This window comes from Carlito syrichta, unplaced genomic scaffold (genome assembly GCF_000164805.1).
Source record: "Carlito syrichta isolate Samal-C Ts95f unplaced genomic scaffold, Tarsius_syrichta-2.0.1 Scaffold311628, whole genome shotgun sequence".
In the NCBI taxonomy this organism is placed as follows: Eukaryota; Metazoa; Chordata; class Mammalia; order Primates; family Tarsiidae; genus Carlito; species Carlito syrichta.
The window spans coordinates 636,900-664,676 of NW_007255724.1; the positions used below are offsets into that span (position 1 = coordinate 636,900).

The following is a 27,777-nucleotide window of genomic DNA, read 5'->3' on the forward strand; positions in this document are numbered from 1 at the left end:
GGCTATCTGAGGCAAAGGAATTTTGGCTTGCAGTGGCTGAGCTTCTCTCAGATATAAAGGGAAACCCTGAAGTTTAGGGTTTCATTCTTCCTTTCTTTCTGTCTTCCTGGCAGTTCCTGCTATTCTTTGGAACCTTGCTGTGTCTCTCATTCAGCTAAGACTGTAGCTGGGCTCAACCGTCTCTATGTAGCCAAGGCCATTCTTCAAGGCCATTCTTGTCTGCACAAGGTCTGAGCTGCTTCTCCAGAATCTCCATGGTTTTCCATGACTACTTGAAGCATATCTGGAGCCAATGGTAATTAGAGGATTTTCTTTTTTTTTTTTTTTTTTTTTGAGTTGGAGTCTCACTCTGTTGCCCAGACTGGAGTGCAGTGGCCGCTCCCGGCCACCGCAGCCTCGACCTGCTGGGCTCCGGCGATCCTTCCACCTCAGCCTTCCAAGTAGCCGGAATTACAGGCATGCGCTACCACGCCCGGCTGATTTTTTGATTTATTGTAGAGATGAGGTCTCGCTGCCCAGGCGGGTCTCGAACCCACGGGCTCAGGCAATCCACTCACCTCAGCCTCCCAAAGGCGCGGGATTACAGGCTGAGCCACCGAGCCCGGCTAGAGGATTTTCTTAAGGGTCTAACATGGCATTTTAGTCCAGCACACAGGCAATGGAATAAATGAATCTAAACATAATCCTGTCATCATTACCTTCTCAAATAGAAATAATCTTCAGTTTATCTGAGTACAACATCTCACACTACCCAGTCCAGATGGTTCCTCAACTGGGTATTCCTGGCATTTTTCTTCTGTACCCCTTGAGCTGGGTTGGGAAGAATCAGGAGATACAGGAGAGAATCCTGTGCTCTGCTGTTGGCCCTTGGAAGACTTGATCTGGAGCTTGAAGAGCAGGAGAAATCTTCATTCTGGATGGAAGGCTGACAGTGTATTTTGATTAAATTCCTACATTCAAATACAAAAATAAGTCAATAAATAATAAAAAGCACTACTTGCATGAAAAATGTAATTAAATAAACCTCAGGCAAAATATTTAAAAGTTCTCAAAATTGTTTTCTAAAATCATTAAATGCTACAATCCTATAGCTTTTTACAAGCTAAAGCTAAAAGTCCTTGATACACCAAAATTTTGATGTAAGTTCATCACTTGGGGGTTCACCTGTTATAAAATCAGTGACTATTGATGAGATGGTGTTTGTATAGGTTTGTTTATAGAGATTAACCAGGGTGTTAACTCAATTCCTTGGAATAAACCTAATCATGTATATTAACACCCACCTAAGAACCCGTGAAATGCAATCACTTGGCAGAATGGGTGTGGTCTTCAGAGAGTCATATAAGGACACTCCAGGAGCTGAGCTTATTCTTCTCCAAAACCCATAGAGTGGCTTTGGAACTGGCTGTGGAGACTTCTGAAAGCTACCTCCACCACACTGTGAGGCTGTGATCCCTGAGCTGACCTCATCTTATTACTTGTCCAGTAAGCATCGGTGAGGACGTAGACCTATTTCTTAGGTGAGTACACATTTTGTAGAAAATATACCCCCACTGCAAACTGGAGTTTGTTTGGTTTTTTAATGAAGTGATCTCATTTTCCTGAGTTGTAAACTGACTCCACTTCTTTTGGAATTAATTTGATGCTTAATCTATTAATTGATGTGTTTTTCTGTTTTTTGGTATAATGTAGAAGTTGTTTTCAGATGTGTTGTAACTTTTTACTTACAAGTAGATTTATTGAATTATAGATTGTATTAATGTGTTAGGAGTATTTTATTCCATTTGTATAAGTATATTCTACTCTGAAAGTAGAAAAGTGTATACATTGGATAAAATATCTGGCTATACATAAGAAGATAATGCATTGAAGGATTTGGGCAAAAATTTGTTTTTGAGTGTTTGTAAATGCCTCTTCATAAATGATGCTGGGGTGGCTGTGAGCATGCTACTGCACTCCAGCCTGGGTGACGAAATGAGACTCTGACTCAAAAAACAAACAAAGAAACAAACAACAACAAAACCATTGTTTGATCTGCCCATTTTATCTTGGAGAGCAAGACTAGCTCTTTTAATTGTGGTCAAAAGTCTGAACCCTGCTTCAACACTTACAAGCAGAGTGCTTTTGGAGAAGTCACGATAGGATTGTTGTTGGAATTACATGAAATAATGAAGGTAGAAGAGCTCAGTTGCTGCCCTTCCCTAAACCAATCACTCACAAGTAACCATGTAATTTATTTTCAGATTGGTCTACAGACTGGTAAAATTATTGAAGCCCAAGCATTTGGGGGGAAACTAACACCTAAAGAAATCTGACATCCTCTAGTATAGGAAAAAAAAAAATGTTTGGGGAAAGAGAACCTGTATTGATTAGACTAGCAACACATTTTTCTACAGGACTTGATCTCTCTTTGTGCCTCAGTTTTCCATTTCTGTCATTTGCAAGTTTAGTCCAACCCACTCTAGATTAATGAATATTATTGAATCACAACCTGATTCAAATTTGCTTAGAACTTTGTCTCTCTGGGGCAGAAGATTAAATTATTCTGAATTTCTTTCCTCAGAAAAAAATGGACCCAGACATCCTACACTCCTTCCAGAAAGAGCTCACCTGTCTTATCTGCCTGAACTACCTGGTAGACCCAGTCACTATCGGCTGTGGGCACAGCTTCTGTAGGCCCTGTCTCTACCTTTCCTGGGACAAAGCTCAAACTCCTGCCCACTGTCCTGCCTGCAGGGAGCCATCACAGCAGAAGGACTTCAAAACCAATATTATTCTCAAGAGTTTGGTGTCTATCGCCAGAAAAGCCAGCCTCTGGCAATTCCTGAGCTCTGAGGAACAAATGTGTGGGACCCACAAGGAGACCAAGAAGATGTTCTGTGAAGTGGACAAGAGCCTGCTCTGTTCACTCTGCTCTAAGTCTCAGGAGCACAGGACTCACAGACACTGTCCCATTGAAGGGGCAGCTGAGGAACAGCGGGTAAGTGATACCTCTTAGAGCAGATTGAAAACTGGAGGGTAGTAGAGTTAAAGAGATTACGAGGTAGATGAGAATGGTAATGATCAACCCATTCTCTACCGAATGTCATGTACTAGGAATCAATAATAGAATTGTTAATACAGTGAGGCACAGTGGCTCATGCCTATAATCTCAGCACTTTGGGAGGCTGAGGCTGCAGTATTATTTGAGTCCAGGAGTTTGAGACAAGCCTGGGTGACACAGTAAAATTTCATCCCTACAAAAAACTGAAAAAAATAACTGGAATGATTGTGGATTCCTATAGTCTCAGATATGCAGAAAGCTATGAGGGAAGTGCCACTTGAGTCCAGGAGGTCAGGGCTGCAATGAGCCAGAATCATCATTGCACTCCAGCCTGGGAGTCAGAGTGAGACCCTGTATTAAAAAATTATGAATACAATACACAGAAATCCCTGCCTATGAAACTTACAGTCAAAGGGAATTTGATTAAGGTAAGAGTCAGTATTATTTAGACTATATGATATAATGCTCAAGGCACTGTAAGGCTACCAAAATTGCAAGTGTATGGAGACTTATTTCGGAAAAACATGAAATAATACTGCACAAGTAAGAAGGAGAATAGTACCCTACAACAGCAGGGGACTAGCATGTGTAGACTCAAGTTCTGAAGCAGTATGTTTACCTGAAAATTAGCCAGGTTACACGAAATTCTTCACTTGTCAGTTTTCTAAATTCTTCTACATCCTGAAATCTCTCAGCATTGATCATTGTTGATTGAATATAAGAAGTAAAACATTCTGACTGTCCTACTCTCCAAAATGTGCCTCTGTACATTAGTCATGGTCTGAAATCTATGTCGTTTCCTTTTCTGGTGCTAAGATTCAATGTTGTTTTGTAGGAAAAGCTCTTAAAGCAAATGAGGTCTTTATGGAAAAAGATCCAAGAAAATCAGAAAAACCTGAATGAGGAGAGCAGGATAATCCTCCTGTGGATGGTAAGTATGAGAACTTGCTACCTCAGAACCAGCTTGAGACAGACAAGCTAGAAACATTTTCCTTTAGAACTTGAACTGAACTTCCCCTATGGCATGATATTATATGATACGTTAATTCATAGACAAAAAGCCATCTTACTTTTAATATAGTGGTGGCTCACGTGTTCGGGAAATATTCCTCAGGCTCAAAATCAATTTGAATTCTGAGGAACATGTAGGAGTGTAAAATCCATGGATATTTCAGGAAGATATTCTGCATCTTTAAGGATCTTTATAGATGAATCCTATAAATTAGAGGGTATAGAATTAGGAACTGAAAGCACTTCATAATGTTGAATACAATGATGTCCAGGGCAAAGAAAGTGGAGTGTGAACAGTGATTTAAAAAGTGTGTCTGTGAAGTCTGTGGAACTAGACAATGATTGGCTCATGTGGGTGAAATTTAATATGAGGAAAAGAAGCAAAGAAAAAAGACTGAGGGGAGTGAGAGAATGAATAGATAAATACTGGGTAGAGATGAACAATGGATGAGGATTAATGTTCTTAGAATGGTGGGACAGTAGAGAACCTGTGATTAGATAGCAGGAAAATAGAAATCAGAGGGATAGAAGTCATTCTGAGGACTTGGAGTTAAACGTTTTTCTAAGATCCTTTTTTTGTGTTGGTTACCAATCCTGAATATAATATGTGGATATTTCTACTAAATATTTAGACTGGTAACGAAGGAGATTTGAGATGAGATACTAAATTTAGTAACAAATATCATAAATGTTACATGTAATGATTTACAGTAATAGATTTGAATTGTTTTCAAGTGATATTTCAGATTTGAGAGGATATGTATTTAAAATTAAATCTGAAAGGCTTTTCTTCAGATGTTCATGAATACATGGATAAGATGAGTGTCAAGGGTAGGGCTTGTATAGTTCTTACTGTTCATAAAGAATGGGAAATAAATGAAGGAAAGCAGAATTAATTTGTGGATTTGGAGATGTGGAAGGACATGCAGTAGGGTGTATGTAGGGGATGGTTAGAGGATGTGAGTCAGAGAAGTGGATGAAGTTTTCACATAAGAGTAGGGAGTCGGCCTGGACATTGACCTAGAAACCCATGTTCCTGCAGTGCTACGTGTTCCTAAGGGCAGAGATGATCAAGGATGAGTACAGGAAGCTGCATCCAGTTCTCCATGAGGAAGAAAAACAACATTTAGAGAGAATAAAAAAGGAACGCCATGAGATTTTTCAACAACTCAAAAGAAATAAAGTCAAAATGAAGCAAAAGAGGAAACATCTTAAAGAAATGTATGAAGAACTCATGGAAATGAGCCACAAACCAGATGTGGAGCTGCTCCAGGTAGGGATATAGGACCAGCCCTAATGATTTGTACCACTCACATTCACATGTTGGTCCACCATTATTTACTTGGTACCAAATACACACTTCATTATCTCCTGCATCAACAGTGGAAAATGTTTCCACCTGGGAAGAGTAGGGATCGATGGTAACTTCTAATTTATTTGTAAATGCAAAGTTTTATGGAATTTTGATGTGGGTTTGCAGGGACTATTTCTTTCTAAATTTCCCTTCACCCATTTCATTTCTCTAAAAACATAATAGTGACTTATTCATGAAAATTCAGTTTCTGTCTCCATTGAGCAATAAATAGAAATTTGGGAAATACTGATATTTACTTTCTCATCACGTTTGGAATCCTGGCTTTGAAATGCCCTCAATTTGAGGCATAGTGGCTGCCTTTGGGAGAAGCTATGGATAAGATCACCTTGAAGATAGCTGGTGATTTGCAGCAATGCACAGTCACTGCCCTCATCTTTCTCTTGATTCACTCTCATAGCTGTGAATTTATTAAAAATTTAGATTATGTTCATGTTTTCATTCTTAGGGATAAAAGTACATATACAAGGTAATGGTATTTGGTACTTTTCCAAACACTCCCAAACCAGAGACTGAATAGGAGAATAGAAAAATTCTAAATAAGTCTAAACTTTGCCTTTCTTTGTTTTTTCAACCTTTACAGGATGTGGGAGACATACTTACAAGGTACGTTTGTCCTGCAATGCAACCTGGAGAACCAAGAGGCCTAAGAAAAAGATCTAGTTATTTTGAACAAACTGGAAGCAATTTATTATCATCGGCACAAATGTGTGTGTGCATTAATGTGTGTTACATTGAATATGTTTTCCTATACCCCTTCATCAAAAATTAGTGTTTTCATGTTTTGTTTTGTTTTTTCTGTGTGACTCAGGAGGTTGTGTGTTGAAGGGCCAAATACAGAAGTTGCTAGAAGACAGTTTTCAGGATTCAGGATTCAGAATCAAACATGTAGAAAGAAATAAAGTACTTGTGGCAGATAGTAGTTAAGAGGCAAGTACTCTTCAGAGGCGGGGGAAACAGGAGTCTAGTAGGAAAGATTTACTATGAGAGCCACAACTCTGTCCTAGGATTGTGGAGGTGTACTACACTTAAGAAAAGGGCTTTGATGAAGCATTTTTGGTTGGAGTCTATCATTTCTTAAATGAAGACACCAGAGAGATTAGATGACAGAACCTGCCTTCCTTCCTGCAGGAGTGAGTCCGTGCTGCTGCACATGCCCCAGCCTGTGGACGCAGCACTCAGTGCAGGGCCCATCACTGGACTGGTGGACAGGCTCAACTGCTTTCGAGGTGAGTGACAACCCACTGGGGGCCACCATGCTGTGTCTTCAATAATGGTTCCCTAAGGGCAAGCTTTCCCTCTGTGATGATCTTTCATTTAGGAGAGAACCTGACCAGGCATTTATAGTCCCGGCAGCACTATCATCATACAGACAAAATTAAATAAAGGTTGTTAATCTTAATGTGGTCCAGCCTGTAATAAATTACTAAGAAAAAGAAAACACAGCTGGGATCTTTGGGACTTGGTCATATTTTAATGATGTGAAGTCTAAATGATAAAATTTTTAAAATACTTGAGAAATTTTATATAGCTAAATGTAAAACCCAGCAAAAAGTATGAACAAAAACAATTACTTAGTTGGTGAGCCTTCATATAGAGCTCCATGATAGACCACAGCTAATCCATCAGTAAAAGAAGACTGTGCCCGAATCAGACAAAAGCAGGCAATGCTTAGAAGGAAACCATTTTTAAGAAGCCATGTTTAAATTTATCTTCATAATTAAGGAAAGATTATATTATCCCTGGCAAAGTGGTAACCTTTCATTTAGGTCTAAGAATGGCTCCCCACTGCCTCCCAGCCCCAGGAGAGAGGGGCACTGGAGGTGGTTTGTTTTGCTATGGACTTGGCTGCGATGCACAGGTTTCCAGTTGCTCTGCTGTCATAAAAAATAAACAAAGTAGGCACAACCTCCCCCCTCCCCTTTATAATTTCTGAATTTTAGGAACTCTCATCATTGTGTGGTTGGGTACATATCCTGGCAACCCTTGAACCCATTATTTTTCTAGTCAGAATTTCCCTTCTGATCCTGACCATTTTTAGTGAGACTCTAGGTAACCTTTCTTCTCACACAGAAATTTAAAAACAGGTTTTGATTGAATACTCTCCTCTTTCCCCAGTGGAGATTTCCTTCCATAATGAAATAACGAATCACAATATCAGGCTGTTTGATGATGTGAGAAGCTTCCTGTTTAGACCTGATCATGAAGATGGATCTCTGAATTCCGACAGATCTGACTATTCCGCTGCATGGGGAGCCCCGGGCTTCACCTCTGGGAAACACTACTGGGAGCTGGATGTTGATGACTCTTGGGACTGGGCTCTGGGAGTCTGTAAGGATTCTGGGATAAGCAATCCTGGCACAATACTTGAATCTGAGGACGTATTTCTCCTTTTATGTGTAAAGGAGGGTAATCATTACAGTCTCTTAACCACCTCCCCGATGTGTCCCCACTACGTAGAGAAACCTCTGGGTCGGGTTGGTGTGTTTCTTGATTTTGAGAGTAGAAGTGTGAGTTTTTTGAATGTTGCCAAGAGTTCCCTCATATGGAGGTACCCTGCTGGCTCTTTCAACTCCCCGGTCAGGCCATTTTTTTACACTAGACACAGATGAACAGGGATAAGCCAGGAACCTGCCTGTGTGTCTTGGGACTCTATACCAGGGAGCCCTTCTCAGTTAAAGCAAAGCAATATTTTACTGTCTTAAGTTTTTTCTACTTTATTGTAACTTCATTTTATTGCTATTAAATAAGAAATATTGTGAAATGAAAACATTTTGGTTCACTGTATTTAAATTATGATTATGTGTTATATTGTGGGTTCATTTTGTTTTATGAGTTTACCCAATGGAGTTCTGAAAACTTGTGGTGTGCTATTCTGTCTTAATGGTCTAACATAGGAACACAGTTTGCCTATCATGGACAGACTTGGTTTTCTACAGTGCACATGTCAGGCTGAGATGATCCCTTCCTGGTGATTTGTTAAATCCTACACGTCTATTCATCTTTAGGGGGAAGACTCTATTACACACAGATATCTCTATTGATTCATAGGACCAGAATAGACATTTCTTTACAGTCATATGTTTTATAAGGACAGAAATATGTTTGTTTCTATTACAATATGGTTTGAAAAGTTTCCTGCTACTGACAGAAGTGTTAATAATAAATGTATAAAACATTAAACAGTCTTCTGAAATAAAGGGGTCCCACTTGGAGTGGAAATACTGAGGACAATGTGGACTCTGAGATGACCAGCCTGGCAGAATCTCAAAATCTGGGTCCAGCTCCAGCAACATCAGTATCACCTGGAACTTGCAGGAAAAAGAAATTCTTGAGTCACACCCAAGACCTACTGGATCAAAAACTGTGACAAGGGGCCTACAATCTGCAGTTAACAAATCCCCCAGATGAATTTTATGAATGCTAACAGCTGAGAAACACTGATTTTAGCTGACTTACAAATGAAAAGTCTCCATATATTTCTTATACCGGAGAAGCAAAGTATCACTAGACTCCATTTGATTCAATAGAGATGATTATGGGTTTTTTAGTAAAAAATGTATAATAGAAAGATTAAGATCTTAAGTAGAATGTGATTCTAAGTACAATCATGGAAAATCAGTCATTTTGGTAATAGATTATTTTCATAAATGTGCTCACAGTATTGTTGTTGTTTTTGGGTTTTTTTTGAGTAATTTTATTACTACAATAGAGGAAAAAAATCTTCATTTGGAAAATGCAGACAATAGTCAGTAAATAATCCAGATGTAAGTAGGCAAAAAAATTAATGAGTTCTTCAAACTTGAAAGACTAGACAGAAATAAAAATTAATGGGTTCAATTCACTTTTTGGAATATTCAAAACATTGCAGTCAGATGTGCAGTTCTGCTCTTTCTGGACATTTAAATCATCAGGAATATAATATGAGAAAATTCCAAGGGTTCACTTCATTCATTTAACCTCATACCTAATATGGATGTCAACAGAATTAGAGTAGTGTTTTCTCAGGATTTAGCTATCAAATATATATTATGATATCCAGAGCAGATGTTATAGACTCTAAACTGCAACAATTAAGCCTTTGACCATTGGCCCAGCAATAAAGAAGAAAGACTCCAGAAATCAAGGGCAAGGCTCAGACTCAATGTATAATGACAAAGCAGGCAGGCATTGCAAATAAGTGTCAAAATGATATTTTTCCAAGTAAATATACTCTGATATTTACTCAATATGACCTATAAATATTAATTTCAATTGCATTAAAACTTCAGTGTTAAAAACAGATTCATTATTTTTTGAAGAGTGAATATTAGGAGGCAATGATGTTTCATGGTGGTCAGGTCTATGCAAAGCTACCCCTAGTCCGAGAAAGCTGAAAGACTTAAGAAAGAGGCTGGTGTATCCAGTTTCTTTAAAAGAAACATTTAATAAGCACTTACAAATAAAGCCATATCTGTCTGGGGCAACTGGGAGACGGGATGGTGGATGCCTGCATTATTACCCTCCAGAAACAGGGTTTATACACCCATCATAGGGAAGGGGTGATTCCGAGGGATTTGTAGGACAATTGAAGTGTGGTAACATCAACGTTTGACCTAAAGGCAGTACTTACATGAATTAGTTACTCTTTATAAGGAACAATAGAAAAATGAAAATCTTAGAGACCTTCCCTGAACAGGGGTTAAACAGAAATCAACAGGGATGATGAGCATCCAAGTTCAAATTGCTTTAGCTGCCACACATGATTTTTTTTTTTGGGGGGGGGGGGTTTAAAATGAGTTCTCACTGTGTTGTCTCCAGACTAACCTCAAACTTCTGGGCTGAAGAAATCCTCAATCCTCACCCTCTGGAGTAGCTGGAATTAAAGGCACATGCCAATGTGCTGGACTAAGAGACTGTCTTGTTAATTGTGTATTAGAAAATGGATTTTAATTTTTTAAAAAAGGTTAAAGTAGAGAGAGCGCCAATATGAACCTGGGAATCTCCAGGCAAGGCAAGTCATAATTGACCTTAGTGGCTGTTGTCCTGGAGCTTCTAGCTTTCCTGCCTCGGTCCCTCAACGATGACCCAGAGTGAGTTCACTTTCCACTCAGTACTCTCTGCCATGGAGGTATGACTGAGTGTGGCACTCATCCTGCACCCAATCTTCATAGAGGTCCACTCCTCACAGCAATACAAGGACTTACAGCCTGGTTGTCAGAAACTCAGAAAGGATCCCTTAACTCAACACCACTGAAACCTGGTTTATATAATTTATTTAACATAACTACTTAGTAAAGACCAATGTTGTAAATGTTTGCCTGAAGAGGAGGAAAAATGAGAAATAGCGATAGCAATGGAGGATTAAAAAACTTTTTGAAGTCCGGCTTGGTGGCTCAGCCTGTAATCCCGCGCCTTTGAGAGGCTGAGGTGAGTGGATTGCCTGAGCCTGTGGGTTCGAGACCCGCCTGGGCAGCGAGACCTCATCCCTACAATAAACTAAAAATCAGCTGGGTGTGGTAGCGCATGCCTGTAATTCCAGCCACTTGGAAGGCTGAAGCAGCGGAAGGATCGCCAGAGCCCAGCAGGCGAGGCTGTGGTGGCTGGGAGCGGCCACTGCACTCCAGTCTGGGTGATCAAGTGAGACTTCAACTCAAAAAAACCCCAAAAACCAAAACCAAAACAACAACAAAAACAACTCTTTGAAGTGATGGATGTGAACACTAACTTGATTTTGCTGATAGCTTTGCAGGTACATACCTATACCAAACGTATCAAACTGTATATTTTAAGAATGTGGAATTTATTTTATATCATGAATGCCTCAAAAACAATAATAATGAAGAGCATATTTTGTGCAGTGGGAGAACAGAAAATTATGTAAATAAAACTACAGAATTAATAGACCTTCAAATGTCAAAGGTGATGGAATGTTAGTGGAAACAGTTCCCAGGAAAACCTAGAAGCCTGATAATCCTGAGATCTGGTGGATGCCCCTGAAGGTGTTGGCTTCCAAGATTTCTCAGGATACACAAAGATAGAAGAGTTGGCCCATCCTTCCTATTGAAGCTCGAACTGCTGTGGAAAGAGCCACTACAGAGGTGTCTCTCTTGAAAGTCAACAGGCAATGCCCTCCAGTTCCACCCCTTCCAGCCCTCCTGGCTTCCTTAAATCTTTGCAAAACTCAACCAGGAGGACATTGGGCCTGAATGAGAGTAAAATACTATACCCCAAATAAGCTGGGGAAATTAACTACCATGTACTTGCAAAGGCTGTGTGAGTGTCCCCTAACGACTAGATTTTGAGGATGCTTAATCAAGGATACCACAAGGTAAAACGGAATGAAGGAGAGTTTACTGGCTTGGAGACACTTTCTCCAGATGCGCTATGAAATAGCCGGGCAAGGACATCAAGGGAAAAGGCACACTTGCTGATTGCCGGCCCCAATTGTCCTGAAAAAAATTAGTAATCTATACTAAGCATCATTGAAATGACTGATTTGCTGTGTCAGATGGTTCAGAATAGGATTCAAAGGAAAGTAGCATTATGCATAATGGACCAATATATTATGAGGCATGACCATAGTATACATCACTATGGGGTTATGTTTTCCAGGAATTACAAGGGGGCACGCTATTCACCAAGGTCGTTAGGAATGTGCTGCTGAGAGGGAAATGGCATCAGTAAGAAATCAGTGGAAGCTATCCTCTCCAGGCATGGGCTGGATGATAGAAGTGTTTCCGGAGCTTGGCCATCAATAGCAAGCAGGGTGATTTGGACTTTGGCATTTAACCTTCAGGTGCCAGCAGACTGCAATTTTTGTAATCACTAACAAATGTTAATCAGCAACCAAGAGGGCTTAACTCACATGGAAACAGGGAATTGTGGAGATGTTCAATGAAGCAAACAATATTCTTGCCGGGGGCCAGGGGGTGGGGTGATAGATGAAGAACCTATTTGCCTGCATATATAGCTCAAATTCACACAGAGGGTAAGTGTTCATTGATAACTCTATCCTGAGACATAATCATTACGTCATGTTAGAGTGGAAACATATTAGTGTCAGGTAAAAATCCCGATTCTTATTAAAAAGTCAGTGTATAGAGAGCCCTTTGGGTCTGTAGCCCTACCTAGTGGTCATTTTCATGACCACAGAATAGATACTATAAACATAAACATATCACTCACAGTCTAAAAAAGAATGCCACCTGCTCTGTGGGGTACCTCAGTTGGGATGCTGCCTTTCCATGTAGCTGTTCAGGCTTCCTCACAGCATGGTAGGTAGGTCCAGAAACAAACATCCCAAGAGAGTCAAGAGACAGTTATACTACCCTTATGCTACAGAGAATAGCCTCAGCTGTGTAGTCACAGCCTACACAGATTCAAGGGAATAGAACACTCTCAACAGCAGCAGTGTTGCAGTTACATTGTAGGAAGAGAATGTGAGATGGGATATATTGTTGTAGCTTCTCTTTTGCAGGGACTGTGGGAAGAAGAGAACCCACCATGCCTAATAAGCATAACTTAGGGATCTAGATCCAGAGTGAAAGTCCCATCAAAAGCAGGATCTAATGAGCTCCTCATGCATCTGTCATTCCAGTTTCCAGTCCCATCAAAAGCCCTCAAATGTGCCATGCAATTGAAAAGGTACACATTCTTTGGGGGTTTTCTTCAAAGTTTTAGGGTCATCTGGACAATCATTATGAAAAAAACACGGTAAAACTGTTGAGAAAGAAACACACTATACTGGAGCAGAGAGAAGAGAGTTTTCCACCTCCTGAAAGATGACCAGGAGCAGACTTAGTAATTCAAGGTTGGTGGGAAGAAAAGGGTCAGTACATATTCTTGGCTAGAATTTCCTTCTGATGTCTGTAGTTAGATGTAAATCATTTACATGAGTCTTCTGAATGTCTGGTACTTCCCAAGATTTCTTGATGCTAAGGATCATTGACTGGGATTATCTACATGAATACATTTGAAAGGAGGGTGAGGAAGTCTTTCCCCTACAAGTCAAAGGTTCAGAACCCACAGTTGAGTCATTCACTGAATCTTACTGTAAGTATGGACTGAAGGGAGAGAAACATTGGTTTTACCCTGAGACAAAGGCCTACTCATTTGGTGACGTGCATTTACTAAAATCTAATATCTATTAACATTCTGCCATGAAGGGAATAGTCCTTGTCCTGGTGACAGGCCTCTAACTCTGTGGTCATATGTCCCACCACTGTGGCCTTAGTGCACAAAAATGCCTGCCAGAGTCACTCTAAAATCCTCCTTCTTCTCACTCAGTCCTCTGGCCCAGGTCTCAGAACACAGTCTGTCTCCAACCACATTCCAGGACTTTTCCCATGCTCTTCACATTCACAACATAAGAAAAGCTAACCATCCAAACATTCCAGAAGGAGAAAGAGAGGATGTTTAGTTTTTTGTTTGTTTTGTTTGAAACCCAGCAATACAAGTGCAGGATCCTAAAAAAGAAGCAGGAAGCACAGATGAGGCTTCCTAAAATGTTCGGTCAGATCCCTGTGACATCTAATAGGACAAAGGGTAGTAAGGGTTACATCAAAGAAAGAAACAGAAAATTCAAGTTCACATAAAGAAAAGGAGATGAGAACAGGGCAAGAGGGACATCAAAAACAGAGGGAATCTTAGAGAAAGTGGTCCAAAAAAAGACGTAGTCATAAAGAAATTGGCAAAGAGGTGATCCTGTGGGCAGATATGGGGAGAGACAGGTTCAAATAATGTCTGATACAAAGTGAATCTCTCTTAGTTTAATGGAATGCACAAGTGAATGCAAGGAAAAAATAAGCCTTGGCAAACAGCAGCAAAGGTGTAGAGAATATGGGACACTGACAAAGGTGACACCAGGCAAAACACCCTGCACTGTACATTTCAAAATGATGCTTCAGGGTCAACATTTCAAGGAACTGGAAAGGAGTTGGAGTTACTGCTGTTTATCAGTACCAAAATAAAAAAGACAGCATAGAGTAATAGTGCATTGTGTAAAGAGCAAAGGCTTGAAGCTGGACTGTCTGGGTTTGAGCCCCAGGCCAATTGCTTCCTAGACTCATTCACAGAACAAAGTGCCTCTCTCAAAGGTTTTGTGTGTGTGAATAGTGTGGCGTGTGTATTATATATAATATCTGGATACTATATATATAAATCGGATCTGTACATTGCACAAGGGTTAAATGTCACTGCTTTTAGGTACTTGAACTAGAAAACAAACAAAATGGGAGGATGTAAAGGGTGCACACCCTTGAGAAAGGTGAAGAGATGAGAATAAAAGGAAAAGTAAAGAGACCTAGGAGGAGGCCAAAATAACATGAAAACAGAGCAAGAGATTGAGAGAGAGCCCAAATTTGAGATACCAGTAGGAGAAAGCACCAGGAAATGCCATTTAAAAGCTCTTGCAAACTTTCAAAAATGTGTTATAGAAGATAGATTTTGAGAAAGGATGCATTTGGATACAATCTGGGAAGGAGATTTTATGTGGTCCTCACTCTTGGGGTTCAAAGCCTCAGGGCCATGATCCACAGCAGTGACATAACTCAAATATCACCATCCAGAGCTCCAACCCGACTCCAAAGACACAACAGAAAGTGAATGAAGTTCCCAACTAAGGGTCTCACCATCCAGGAAAGGGGCTTTAGCTATTTGAACCTTCCTTCATGTAGTCCTCAACTATTTAGGTTGTGGCACATGCTACTTGTAGGCGTCCAGAAAACTCCCGTGTGACTGCATAGACTGCTCTACCAGACTGCATAACCTTGCTGTGGCTCCTAGTGATCATTTTTAAAGGCCCTGGTCTCACCTACCCTTAGGGATAGTGAAACCAGACAAACTTGCAGAGGTCTAGTGGAACCAATTAGTGGGCAATTTAAATATAAAAAAGTGAGTCCTTGTGGCCTGGCCTTCTCTTTTTGGACAGTCATCCAGTTGGGCACACATCCAAGACTCAACTTACCCTTTGTTCAATAATATCTGTCCAATATACCTAAAATCAAATTTCACAGACTAGGAAGTTCTGCCTGTTTCTTACCTGGTCCCATGAGAGGCTCACATCACTGAGTATCTGTGATTAATGAACTCTCAATTGATGAAATTGAGAACATTACAAATTTTTTCACATTTCAGTCCACATTCATCCTATGACTAGACTCCAAATAATTTTATCCCCATCTCTTTTTTTCAAGGAGGCATGGTGATCACATTTTATTATAGAATTTGCAATCTCTAACAGTTGAATTATTATTTACAATGTAAATCATTTTTCTGTCTACTGTATAATTTATACTACCTTATACTTAGTAATTTAATTCATGTTTTTTCTTTTTTTGATATAAAATACCTGAGGTAGAATAATTTATAAAGGAAAGAGATTTATTTGGCTCACAATTTTGGTGGCTGAAAGTTTAAATTGTTCAGCTGCATATGATGGGAGCTCAGGCTGCTTCCGTGGCAGAAGGGAAGGGGAGCAGGCATGTGTAAAGAGACCACAAATGAGAGGAAGCAACAGAGGATACCAGGCTCTCTCAAGAACTAATCCATTCCTGTTGAAGTTGATACATACCCATTCCCCTAAGAGGGCATTAGTCTGTTCATGAGGAATTTTATTCTCCTGATCCAAAACACTTTCCACTAGGCTCCACCTCCCAACATTGCCACATTGGGGATTAATTTCAACACGAGATTTGGCAGGATCAAACCAAACTTTAGCACATGTCACATTAAGTCAAGGAATTCTCCATCATTTATAAGTCTTGTTTCCTCCTTCTCCATTAGTTTATAGAGGATCTTCATCTTATTTTAATTTTATACTTATTATACAGCAGAAATATCAAAATCAACACTATAGAAGAACGCTATGACATTATCGTTTTAAACCTTAAAATAATGGAATTTCCTGAAACTGTGCTTCTGGAAGTCAATCTATCTCCTGACTTCTGTTGGCATTGTCAACTCCTATTTGTGTTCTATCATGTTAGCAACAATGTGGGAAAGTTCAATACTAGAATAACATATTAACTCTTTTATTGCTTAATGTAGCCATTCAATAACTACAGAAAGTTTCAATTGTATAATTCTTTATTTAAAAATTCATAAACAAATTTATACATTCAACATTATTATCCCTCTACATGTTTATACAATAATTATGTTCCCTAAAGTTACAATGAACTCAATTCAGTCACACATAGTCTTGTGACCATCCATGATATGGTCTCAGGATAATAGATTCCGTAGTCATCAATAAATCATCATGGGGAACCAAGGCAAAAGAAAGGCTTCAGAGGAGAAGACAAAGAGGGAGGGAAAACACTATATATAAGGGAACATTTACACACATCATAGAAGCTCACAGTTCCATTGTCATAATCCAGAAATACCTTAACTCAACCCAAAGGCCATTGCACATACTGAGCTAAGGCCAGGGAATTGCTAGAGTGACTTTAGAGTTTTTTCTTCTTCGACAAAAATAGGAAATATCCTTCTTCAAAATCAAGAATGTCTTGGTGTCTCCTGTCCAGGAATCTTTACAGACTCCCAGGACCAAGTTGGAGGAGTGTGTCACATCCATTTCCCAGTAATGCCTGACAGAGGTGAAGGCCCGAGCACCCTATGCAGCAAAGCTTTCTACTCTTTGGGCCTCCCTGGGTCCACCACGATGGTCACTGCTAAATACCCACTTCCTCACATACTCAGAAAGGCTGATGTAGTGACTGGCTGTTTCCTTACTCAGAGGATTATCCACCACAAAGAGAGGAAAAGTCAGAACAGTGAATGCCCCAAATGTCAGAGGCTCTCTTCTTAGTTAATCACTTCTTATTCTCCTCTTCCAAGAAAATACAGGGGAGAGAGAGCAATGAGAATTTAGACTTGCTCATCTATGAAGATTAAGTTATTGTGCCCTCTACAGAACATAGAAATCCTCAGTCGTATAGAAAAACATACAAATAAACCAAACATATTACGAACAATGTGAAGTGGCCATTTAATGTCTACCTCTGAATAGTTTGTTTAAGACACACCTACAACACTTTTTCTTTTTTAGTAGAAAACTACTCTTCCATTTAGTTTTTACTAGTATTGCTAGATATTGGCCAGATTCAGAGGCTCACATCTATAATCTGAGCATTTTGAAATGCCAAGGTGGAAGGATCACTTGAAGTCAGAGGTTCTGAGATCAGCCTGAGCAACAAAGTAGACTCCTATCTCCACAAACAATAAATAAAAATAAATAGATATGCCAGTTACAATTTCAGACATAAGAAATTGATGGAAATCAATATGTTTATGGTTTAGAAGTTTCTGAAAAGAATTGGCTGGCTTTACCTCATGCATTCAGACCCTCATCCAATCTAATCTGGGCTATAGCCCTCTGCTGCCTAGTATGTGCCTGACATGATTGCAACATGTTCACTAATCTCTTTCAGTTGTTTTGAGAAATACTGGACAGCATTACACTTGCTATGCTGGTGGAAATTTTGGTCATTTTTTTGGTTGGGCAAACTGGCTGATTTATAAATAGTAAGTATTATTTCTACAAAGCACACAAAAGCACCTTTATGTAAGAAAAACGAATTTTAAATGTAAAACCACTCATCCAAGGAACCCTCTAGAGAAAAACATGGAGGCCTGACTCCAAGAAGCTGGTTCTGACCTCTGAAGCTGTTGAGCATATCCAGAACTCCAGTTATGTGCCATTAAGTGAGCTCCAGGTTCACTGGCTGAAGCTTCTGTGTTTGCACCAAATCAGTCCTGTGAAGAATGGCACCAGTTACACTTCCAGGTCAATGGTTAGTCACAGTCATGACAAATGTATCACTTTTTAATCCAAGATATTTCATCAGAGTTCTCCCAGTTTTGGTTAATTGGGAATATATTTTATTCTACACTCTTGGGAACATGGTATCAATAATATACTTTTATATACATTTAACTTATGTTAAATCCAATTTCCCCATTCTTCTCAGACATGATCTTACTTCTAAAATCATTGAGTGTCAATCCCTTCCTCTGCCCCTCTCACTCCCACAGGTTTACCAATCTCAGGCAAAGCCTTTGAAACCTCAGTCTGCTATTGTAACCAAAGACTGAGTCAGTGTCTGACATAGATTGTTCACTGAGTCAGAAGGCTTTGGTCTTTCCTACCAAGAAACAGAGCCTAACAGTTGCCTGGCAGGCTGGACTGAGGGTCCTGGGACAGTCACTCTTCTCTAAGGTCCTGCCTCCAGCTGGGTGTGGGGCAGGGCCCAGCCTTTGCTGTTCATGGGAACAAAACCTCCCTCCTTTCCATTCTTAGGGAATCTCTCTCTTTCCTTTGTCTTTTTCTCCACCTCTACAGATTAGAGGCCTCCTCTGTGATGTCTCAGAAACATCTTTGGAAGGCTTGTTGAAATGATGTTGGAGGAAATGGCAGTAGTGGGTAGAACAAAATCCAGAATGGAAAATGGTTTTTAAGTGTATTTGAATTCAGCCCCCAGAAGAAAGAAACTTCTGAGATAAGAAGAAGAAGACCTTAGATCTCCTTTGAATCAGAATGGAAAATAGCCACAGAGAACAATGTTAATACCTTAAAACATACACTGTTGAACCTTGAACAACATGAGTTTGATATGTGGGCGTCCACTTAAACGCTGACGTTTTTCAACAAATGTGGCACCTGGTGTGCCTGCCTCTCCTGTGCCTCTCCCATCTCCACTTCTGCCACCTCTGCTGCCTCTGAGACAGCGAGTCCAAGTTCTCCTCTTCCTTCTCCCTCTCAGCCTACTCCAATACCAAGATGATGAAGGCCTTTTTCATGGTTAATTTCTACTTGATGAATAGTCAATATATTTTCCCTTCATTATAATTTTCTTTTTTTAATTTTTAAATTTAAATACATGAGGTACAATTCAGGGTTAGGTATACAAATATTCATTATGCAGGTATCCTTTATAATTTTCTTAAGGTTCTTTCCCCTCTAGATTACCTTATTGTGAAAATACAGTATAGATAACATATATAACATACTAAAAATGTGTCAATCAATATAATATGTTATTGGGAATAATGTGTTAATCAATATAATATGTTATCCAGTCAGCAGTAAGCTATTAATAATTATATTAAAATAAAAGGTAGACTCAAATTTTTGACTAACCAGGAGTTAAGGGGGTTGATGCCCTTAACCCTCACATTGCTCAAGGGCTATCTGGACAACTACTTCATCAATAAGAGAATGACTTTCCCAATAATCAGAGATTGTTAGTGTAAACTCACCATTCTAATATGTTCCCCATATCCTGCAAAGAAATTTTAAAAAGCTAATAATCATAAGAATTCTGTCCTTTGGCATCTCTTATAGTGTTCTTTGTTGTTTTTGTGTTTTCATAATGTAGGTTTTTATTCTATCCTAAGGAGCCATCCAAGTCCATGCTAATAACAAAACCTAAATAGAACCAAGACAGGTTTCATCCGTGCATTGAGAAGGAAGGAGCTCAGGAAGATACTCTGGAGTGGTGGAAGGTGATCTAGGTTTCCAGTGTCACTTATCTCCCAATCTTATTCCCAAGGAGAGATCTTACCACATATGAAAATAACCCCTCAAAACTAGAGAACCATTTGAACAAACCTTGCTTCAATAGGGGGGCAAAGCCTAAGTCTCTAGCAACCTGCTTTACTGTGGGATAACAGAGTGACAATGGATGAGGTGACATCAATGAAATATTAACCTAGCTGAGTAAAGTTTCCCTTTTGCTGATTTTGGATAATCTCTCTGTGTGGATAGTACTTCTGATCATACAAGAGAATTTTATCCTATGCTGTCTACTAAAATGGAGAAAATCTCACAAAGACTACCAGAATATGCAGAAATAAGTGCTTGGGCAAACATAAAGATGGGAGTCAGGAGAATGTAACCCTTGGCTGAGAGTAGTGGTCCCTGCGGGAGACTCTAAGACCCCAGCAACATTGCTCTGCATGGCTTCCGTCTCTGAGGATAGACCCTCCCTCTTCACCTGGAGCTGCTCCACATCAGTCTTGTGGCACATCTCAGTCAGCTCCCTGTATGTGGCTTTTGTTCTTTCTTTCTGCTGGGTCATTCTCACTTCACTCTCCTGGAGTTGTTGGAGAATCTCCCCTGCTTCCCTGTCCAGTGTTTCCAGGTGGAGTACTCTTCCTCATAGAGAAATTGATTCATCTGATATTGATATTTGATTATCATCTTCTTTGAAGCCACATAGTCCTTCAGAGAATTTCATTTAAAAAAGTGCATGTCCTCACTCTCTGCAGAAAACGTAATACTTCCAATATTTTTTCCTTATCATTTCCAAGCAGATAATTTATAAACTTTCTGCCTCATACTTGGAAAGGTTCTTGAAGACATTCTAGTTTCTTCTACCTCCTAGTCTCTCTTCAATCAAGACCTCTAAGGGACTCAGGCACTCCCCCTGTGAAGCTTCTTCAGAGTTCTTACCCTATCAATTAATTTTTTCTTACATGATTCTTTGTAACTTTCTCTACTTCCTTTACCTGATTCTTCTAAATATCTAAATATCTTTAGGTTTACACTCTATCATACAGATTTGTTTTAAATACTGTATTTTTTACTCAATTTCCTCAAGGGTAATACTCGATTTCCCTTCTTTGCATCACAACCAAACTTAGGTCATTGTTTTCTTATCCTCAGCATCATAGAAGGTTTATCCAAGCCCTAGCTTGGATTAGGAGCACCCATCATGCCCCATTTAGCCTACATATATATTTGTATTTGTTCACAAACTTCTGTTGAACAAATTGAAAAAATGTTTTTTTAAAAAAAATTTTTATTTTAGTTGGCCCAGGCAGGAGTGCAGTGGCACAATCACGGCTACTGCAGCCTTGACCTGCTAGGTTCAGGTGATCCTTCCACCTCAGTCTCCTGAGTAGCTTGAACTACAAGTGCACACCCCTATGCACAGCTAATTTTTTCTTCATTTATTGTATACACAAGGTGTCCCTAAATTGCCCAGACTGCTCTTAAACCCCTGGGGCTAGGCAATCCTCTTGCCTCTGCCTCCCAAGTACTGGGATCACAGGTATAAGCCACCATACCTGGCCTGGTATATAATTTGTAACCACTACTTTTGTTCTGGAACCTCTAAGTGATAACCTGAATTTAGCTAAAAAAAGTCTAAGCAAGTGTTATATCATTCTGCATAAAAATAAATAAAACATTTTCATTCTTACCATTAATGAATGCATTTTCTTAATTTTTCATTTAGGTTGTCTTGCATTTCCTGAATCACTTTCCACAAAAAGCACATTTTCTGTAGAAGTTTCCTCTGTAAAATAATAGTGTGCTTTAGCAAAAAAGACAGTATTACAGACTCATCTTCTTATCTATGAGAAAAGGCTGGTTTTGCAAGAACAGTGATTTTGAGTGAGAGTGCAGTGGTCAGATTCTTCCCAAGTTAACGAAATTAGATCCTATTATTTGAGATATAGTAGGTGACAAAAACATAAACTAGAGAGTTTAAAGGGACCCTAGAGGTAATACAATCTATTTCCTGAGAAATTGGCTTTTGTATCCTCTGGCTCCGGAAAGGTCAAACTTGCAGCAGAAACTGGTGTTCCCAATTTCTAGCCACCTGCTCCACACCTCCAACTCCACACATTTGGCAAGGATTCCAAGGAAACTTCCTGTGGACGCTCACAACACAGCTATGACTAGTTTCCAATTGGTCAGCACCACTGAAAGGATACATTTAAATCTTGAGAGTTACATTGAAACATCCATGACCTCCACCTTCTCCACCCTCATCATCCTCATTATCCTAAGCCCTGCTCTCTCTTTTATTCAAAACCTTAGAGATCAGAATTGCTCTGAAAGAGTCACCTATCCCGCCCTCCTCAGCAGCCTTGAGGTCACTGAAACCTTGACCTCTTGAGCTCAAAGTGATCCTCCTGCCTCAGCCTCCTGGGTAACTGGGGCTACAGGCAGGTGCCACGACACTGGCTAATATATATAAATATATATACACATATTTGTAGAGATGGGGTCTCATTATGTTACTCAGGCTGATTTGAATCTCCTGGCATTGAATCATTTATCCCTCCTCGGCCTCTCAGGGTCCTGATATTACAAGCTTAAGACATTGTGAGAAACAAAATAGTGTTTCATTTTCAAAATGGCAACTTGCCCCTTCATTTCCTGATTCTTCCTTCTCTCTTGGTGGACTTTCTCTTTTGGCAGGCTTCCTTTGGTGAGTATTGAAATACAATCAAAACTCAGAAACATGTATTTTACCTTATTTGTACAAAAATCATTGCTTAGGCAACGTCTGGGAAAGTGATGTAACCTCTATAGTACTCAACCAATGAGGAACCAGGGGAGGGATTTGTGCTTCAGAACATAAATATGATGGCCATAACTGTCTTGGTGTGGTGTGCCTGCTCACCTGAGAGATTCCCTTTCTTGTAAGAATGATTTTAAAAGAGTTGCTTCACTCCACCAATCTCTGATGAAACTGAGGAGGGGTCATTCTTAACTCCCACAGACACCACACCTGGCTAACAAATTTAGTTTTTTAAATGTTCAACTTCAGCGGGGCTCGGTGGTTCAGCCTGTAATCCCGCGCCTTTGGGAGGCTGAGGTGAGTGGATTGCCTGAACCTGCGGGTTTGAGACCCGCCTGGGCAGCGAGACCTCATCTCTACAATAAATCAAAAAATTAGCCAGGCGTGGTAGCATGCGCCTGTAGTTCCAGCTACTTGGAAGGCTGAGGCGGAAGGATCGCTGGAGCCCGGCAAGTCGAGGCTGCAGTGGCCGGGAGCGACCACTGCACTCCAGTCTGGGCGACAGAGTGAGACTCCAACTCAAAAAAAAAAAAAAAAAAGTTCAACTTGACTAATCATTATGGAAATGCAAATCAGAACCACAATGAGGATTTATCTCACCCAAGTTCAGATGGCTATTATTTAAAAAAGACAAAAACTGACAAAAGTTGGCAAGGACATGAAAAATATAAAACTCTTTGGCTACTTTCTTGAGAAAAATGTGGAAATGGCTGATTAGTTTCTACAGAAAGCTGTGAAATTGACTGATTAGATTTATAAAGTATACACAACTACTCTTGGGGACTAACAACCCAGAAAAGTGCAGATGAATTTGGGTGAGATACAAGAAAGTTGACTTGACATAGGTTGACCAAGAGACATTTCAGCTGAAACAATTATTTTATTAATTTTTTTCTACAGGTAATGACCTCACAATTTAATTTTTTTGTTCCTATAGTTTTATGACTCTGAAATGTCTAATTTATTTTTCCATTCTAGATTTACTGAATCCTTCAACAAATGTTTGCTGAGGACAATTTACTAGAAATTGAAATAACATTACAGGAAACAAATATAGACACTTCTACTTTATAGAGCATACAGACTAGTGAATGAGATTCATCAAATAAAGGTATCACACAGGTACATACAATTAGAACTATAATTTCAATAAAAGAGTAGCATGTGACTTGAGGGTTTGTAACGGGAGGAGGGTGCTGAGGTAGCCATGAGATCTTAGGCTTTCATGAAGACATGACAGAACTGAGATCTGAGGAACATGAATAAGTTAGCATGTAAAAAAGCTAAAGAGAAACTTTGTTCTGTTGTGTGCAAGCTGACTGAACCCGAGATTCCCTCTCCCATTTCATGGGAAAAGTCCCTGAAAAAGATTTATTAAAAAGGCTTATGTCTCTGCTATGGCACCACTTATTTTGCCCAAAAGAAGAAAATATTTATCCCTCTGCCATGTTCTACTTCTAGAACATTTGCCATATGTGCATTCACCCAGGTGTACTAATTTAGCTTGAAACAAAGCTCACATAAACATAAATATAAAAATGAATCTTGAAAGAAAACATCTTTTGTTAGGCTAAGAAAAGACTAATATCACAAATATCAGGCAATTTGGAAATGAAATACAGATGGGCCAAATACAATTTGCAGAAGAACACAACCTATCTAGTAGGTCTGGTGACTCCCCTGAAAAATCAGCTTGCACCAGGTGTGTTGAAAATGACCTGCAGTTTATTCCTCTCATGGCACAGGGCCTGACACAGGTGGGGATGTTACGAGAAGCCAGGGCATGAGCAGTATCACATCCATCTGGACTGCTACGTGGGCTTTGCATGTCAGCCTAGTGTCAAGCTCCCATCTAATTCTGGCACCTTGTAATCCCGAGTGGTGCAGCACAGATTTGCTACTGACAAACAGTGATGAATTCAGATTCACACAATTGGTGAGGTTTTTTTGTTGTTGTTGTTTGTTGTGTTTTATCTTGTTTTGTCTTATTTTATTTTTTACCAAAATTGCTGTCAATGCTAGCTACTTGGACATCTAAAAATAGGTAGAAACACTGCCTTAAAAATAATAGCTAAAGTTGATCTCACCTCATCACATGCTTTGCAGCTAACTTCTGCAGCTTTTAAGTGGCAAATTTAGAATAGAACCAGACTCTAAATTCAGTCATCAAATGGCATTATCAATATGGGGGGCAGCAAGAACCTGAATCAGTAGCCACAGGTCTGCTAGAACTGAATTACAGATGTACATTTGAAAATATGTTAGCACATGGCCATCTTCAGAACATAGTCCATCTTCTAATATGTCTGGAATGCAAGTAATGCTAACTCACTAGGGACACAGTTAAAAATCATTCAGTTTCAAAGTGTTACTTTCTAAAAGATACCCAAGGAACCCACTGGGAAGAAGGGTGAGGTGAGAAAGTGAGTGGGAGGGAAAGATCTTACAGACTTGGTGGAAAGTTGGTAGTTCCGTTAATTTTACCTTTTTGTCTGAGAATTAAAAAGGATTTGTATGCTATATTGAATCAAACACTTTTATTATAAGGTATCTCTTTAGAAAAGACTCGACTTTGCCATTTAATGTTTTTACTGCAAACAAACGAGAAATGTTAGTTTTCTTCCATTATCTGTTGTTTTATTTTTAAGTCCCCTTGTCATAATGCTTTATTGTCTCTTCTAAGCAATATTATCCTTCACTCTTTATTGGGTCAACACACAAATATATATTCTTCTCTGGTACATTTAACACATTTATGCTAATTCTAATTGCTGACATTTTGGAATCATTTTACTGCCTTAAATTTTAAAGTTAATTGTCCTATATAGCTCTTGTCACCTTTTGTGAAAATGATAACTATATCATGCCTCAATCAAGACAAGAACAATTTAATGTCTATTTCTCTTTCACCAAAGAGCCATTATACTTTTCTGCCAAAATGTAAATTTATACATATGTATATTCATTTTCTTTGCTTTAATCTTTATCTTTTTTCCAGCAATAAACTTTATTAAGGCATTTAATCATCCTTGTTTCCCATATTTTGTGTATCCTCTAAGTTCATTAGGGCTTATTTAAGTACTTCCTCCAAAAGTGCTATTGAAGTGTGTCTTTTTGTGGCAAACTCATGAGCTTCATATACTTGAGAAAATATTAATTATGCTCTCAATTTGGATGATAATTTGGTGATATACAGAATCCCAAACTTAAAGTTTTTCTTTTAAATGATTTAAACATTTCTCCATTTTCATTTTGCATTCAGTGAAAAAATTTTATGTTAATTTAATTATTTATCTTTTTAGACAATCTCCACTTTTTTTTCAGACACTTGTATATATCTCTTGTTGTCTTGGATATTCCTATACTTCAAAACAATATTTTCAGAAATGCAGTTATAGTTTAGTTTTTTTGTTTGCTTGTTTTTCTTCTTTCTTCTACTTGGTACTCTCAAGGCCCTTTCTTTCTGAGATCTTTGGTTTTTTTTTTTTTTTTACTGTAGGATTTAGTTTCCATATATCTACACATATCTGTTCACATGTCCTCTTTCTCATCATCTTCTTCCCCTAAGATTCCTTTTACTTATATATTAGAACATTTGCTATTACTCTCCTCTTTTTTATTGTTATTTTTTAAAAAATATTCACTCCCGATTTTCCCTTAATAGATTTCTCATTCTGATTTTTCAAGGTATCAATTGCTTCTTTGAATGCATCTACTATATACAGTATCACACATTTAAAAAAAATTGTAGCTATTTTTACACTTAAATGATCTACCTGCTACTACTGTGTTTGTGCTCTTTGTTTAATATTTCTAACATCTCTTATCTCCTTTGTGCATTGTGTTTACTTCACATTCTGGATTCTGTAGTCCTAATACTGCTGCTTCTAAATGTGTCTGCTTTTCTTCTAGAGAAGTTGGCCTCCTTAGAGGTTCTATGAACGCATATTCCCAAGGGCATAGAATATCAGTAGGAAAGTTGTAAGAAACTAAAGCCTGATCCTGTGTTTGTTTCTTTGCCATCCGAGCTCAAAGAATACATTGGAATTAATTAAGGGTTCCAGTGCATTTGTTAAGTAACTAATGATTCCCATTTTCATATATATTCCTGGGGCCTATATATTGCTGAATCCAAGGAAAAGTATTTTTCCATTATTAAACCACTAGTTGTAAGACTTCTCAATGCTGAGCAGAGAGTGCTCCAGAGGAGTTCCATGAAAGCCTGAGAAAGGGTTTATCTGGATCTCAACCATTTTAAGTGTAAAGGATAGAGATTCACAGACTATGGTGCCTGGATTTCTGATTCCCAGTAGAAGGCTAATCCTATGAATGAGCACTTCCAACAGTACAATATCTAATGATGCATACCTTTTTTTCTTCTTATTCTTGAGTCAGGGTCTCATTTTGTTGCCCAGACTGGAGTGTGAGTAGTGTTTACCATAGCCTCCACCTCCTAGGCTCAGGGTATCCTCCAGACTCAGCCTCCAGAGTAGCTGGAACTACAGGCACGTGACACCACAACAGCTAATTTTAAAATTTATTTTAGAGACAAGGTCTCGCCAAGTTGTTCTGGGCTCAGACAATCCTCTCACCTCTGCCTCCCAAAGTGCTGGGATTACAAGCATGTGCCACCATGCCCAGGCTGACAAACTGATTTCAAAACTTTTTTGTAAATATTCATAAAAGGTTTTCTGGATCATATGTTAATTCTCAATTAGACAGAAACAATAAGGGTTTTTTTTGTTTGTTTGCTTGTTTGAAATCTTTTGCACAGCTTGGTGAATATAGTAAATAATAGTGTATATTTCAAAATTGCTAAGAAAGTAAATTTCAAATGCTCTCCCCATAAAAATGATGTGTTTAAATCAAGGGACATATTAATTAGCTTAATTTAATTATATCACATTGTATTCATAAATCATAACATAACTTTCTACCCCATAAATATATACAATCATAGATTGCCAATTTAAGACAAAATTTAAAAGATCTTATTTTAAATATCTGTTTGTATTTTTGTCTTCTCTATTAGATTATAAATCTTACACTAC

At 38.9% G+C, this 27,777-nt stretch overlaps 1 protein-coding gene across 1 annotated transcript; it reads left to right on the forward strand.

Moving 5' to 3' along the window:
- The first annotated feature begins 2,569 nt into the window (after nt 1-2,569).
- Nucleotides 2,570-8,144, forward strand: LOC103271405 (tripartite motif-containing protein 43-like). The gene is made up of 6 exons (XM_008068884.1): nt 2,570-2,980; nt 3,879-3,974; nt 5,097-5,327; nt 6,010-6,032; nt 6,558-6,655; nt 7,545-8,144. Exons 1-6 carry the CDS (start codon nt 2,570-2,572, stop codon nt 8,036-8,038), a joined length of 1,353 nt encoding a protein of 450 aa, XP_008067075.1. The 3' UTR covers nt 8,039-8,144.
- The last annotated feature ends 19,633 nt before the right edge of the window (nt 8,145-27,777 follow it).

Excerpts from the sequence above, each read along its gene's own strand:
- LOC103271405 (XM_008068884.1), top strand. The coding sequence starts at position 2,570 with ATGGACCCAGACATCCTACACTCCTTCCAGAAAGAGCTCACCTGTCTT. Across the intron at positions 2,981-3,878 it reads GGGCAGCTGAGGAACAGCGG|GAAAAGCTCTTAAAGCAAAT; the intron begins GTAAGTGATACC and ends GTTGTTTTGTAG. Across the intron at positions 6,656-7,544 it reads CAGGCTCAACTGCTTTCGAG|TGGAGATTTCCTTCCATAAT; the intron begins GTGAGTGACAAC and ends CTCTTTCCCCAG.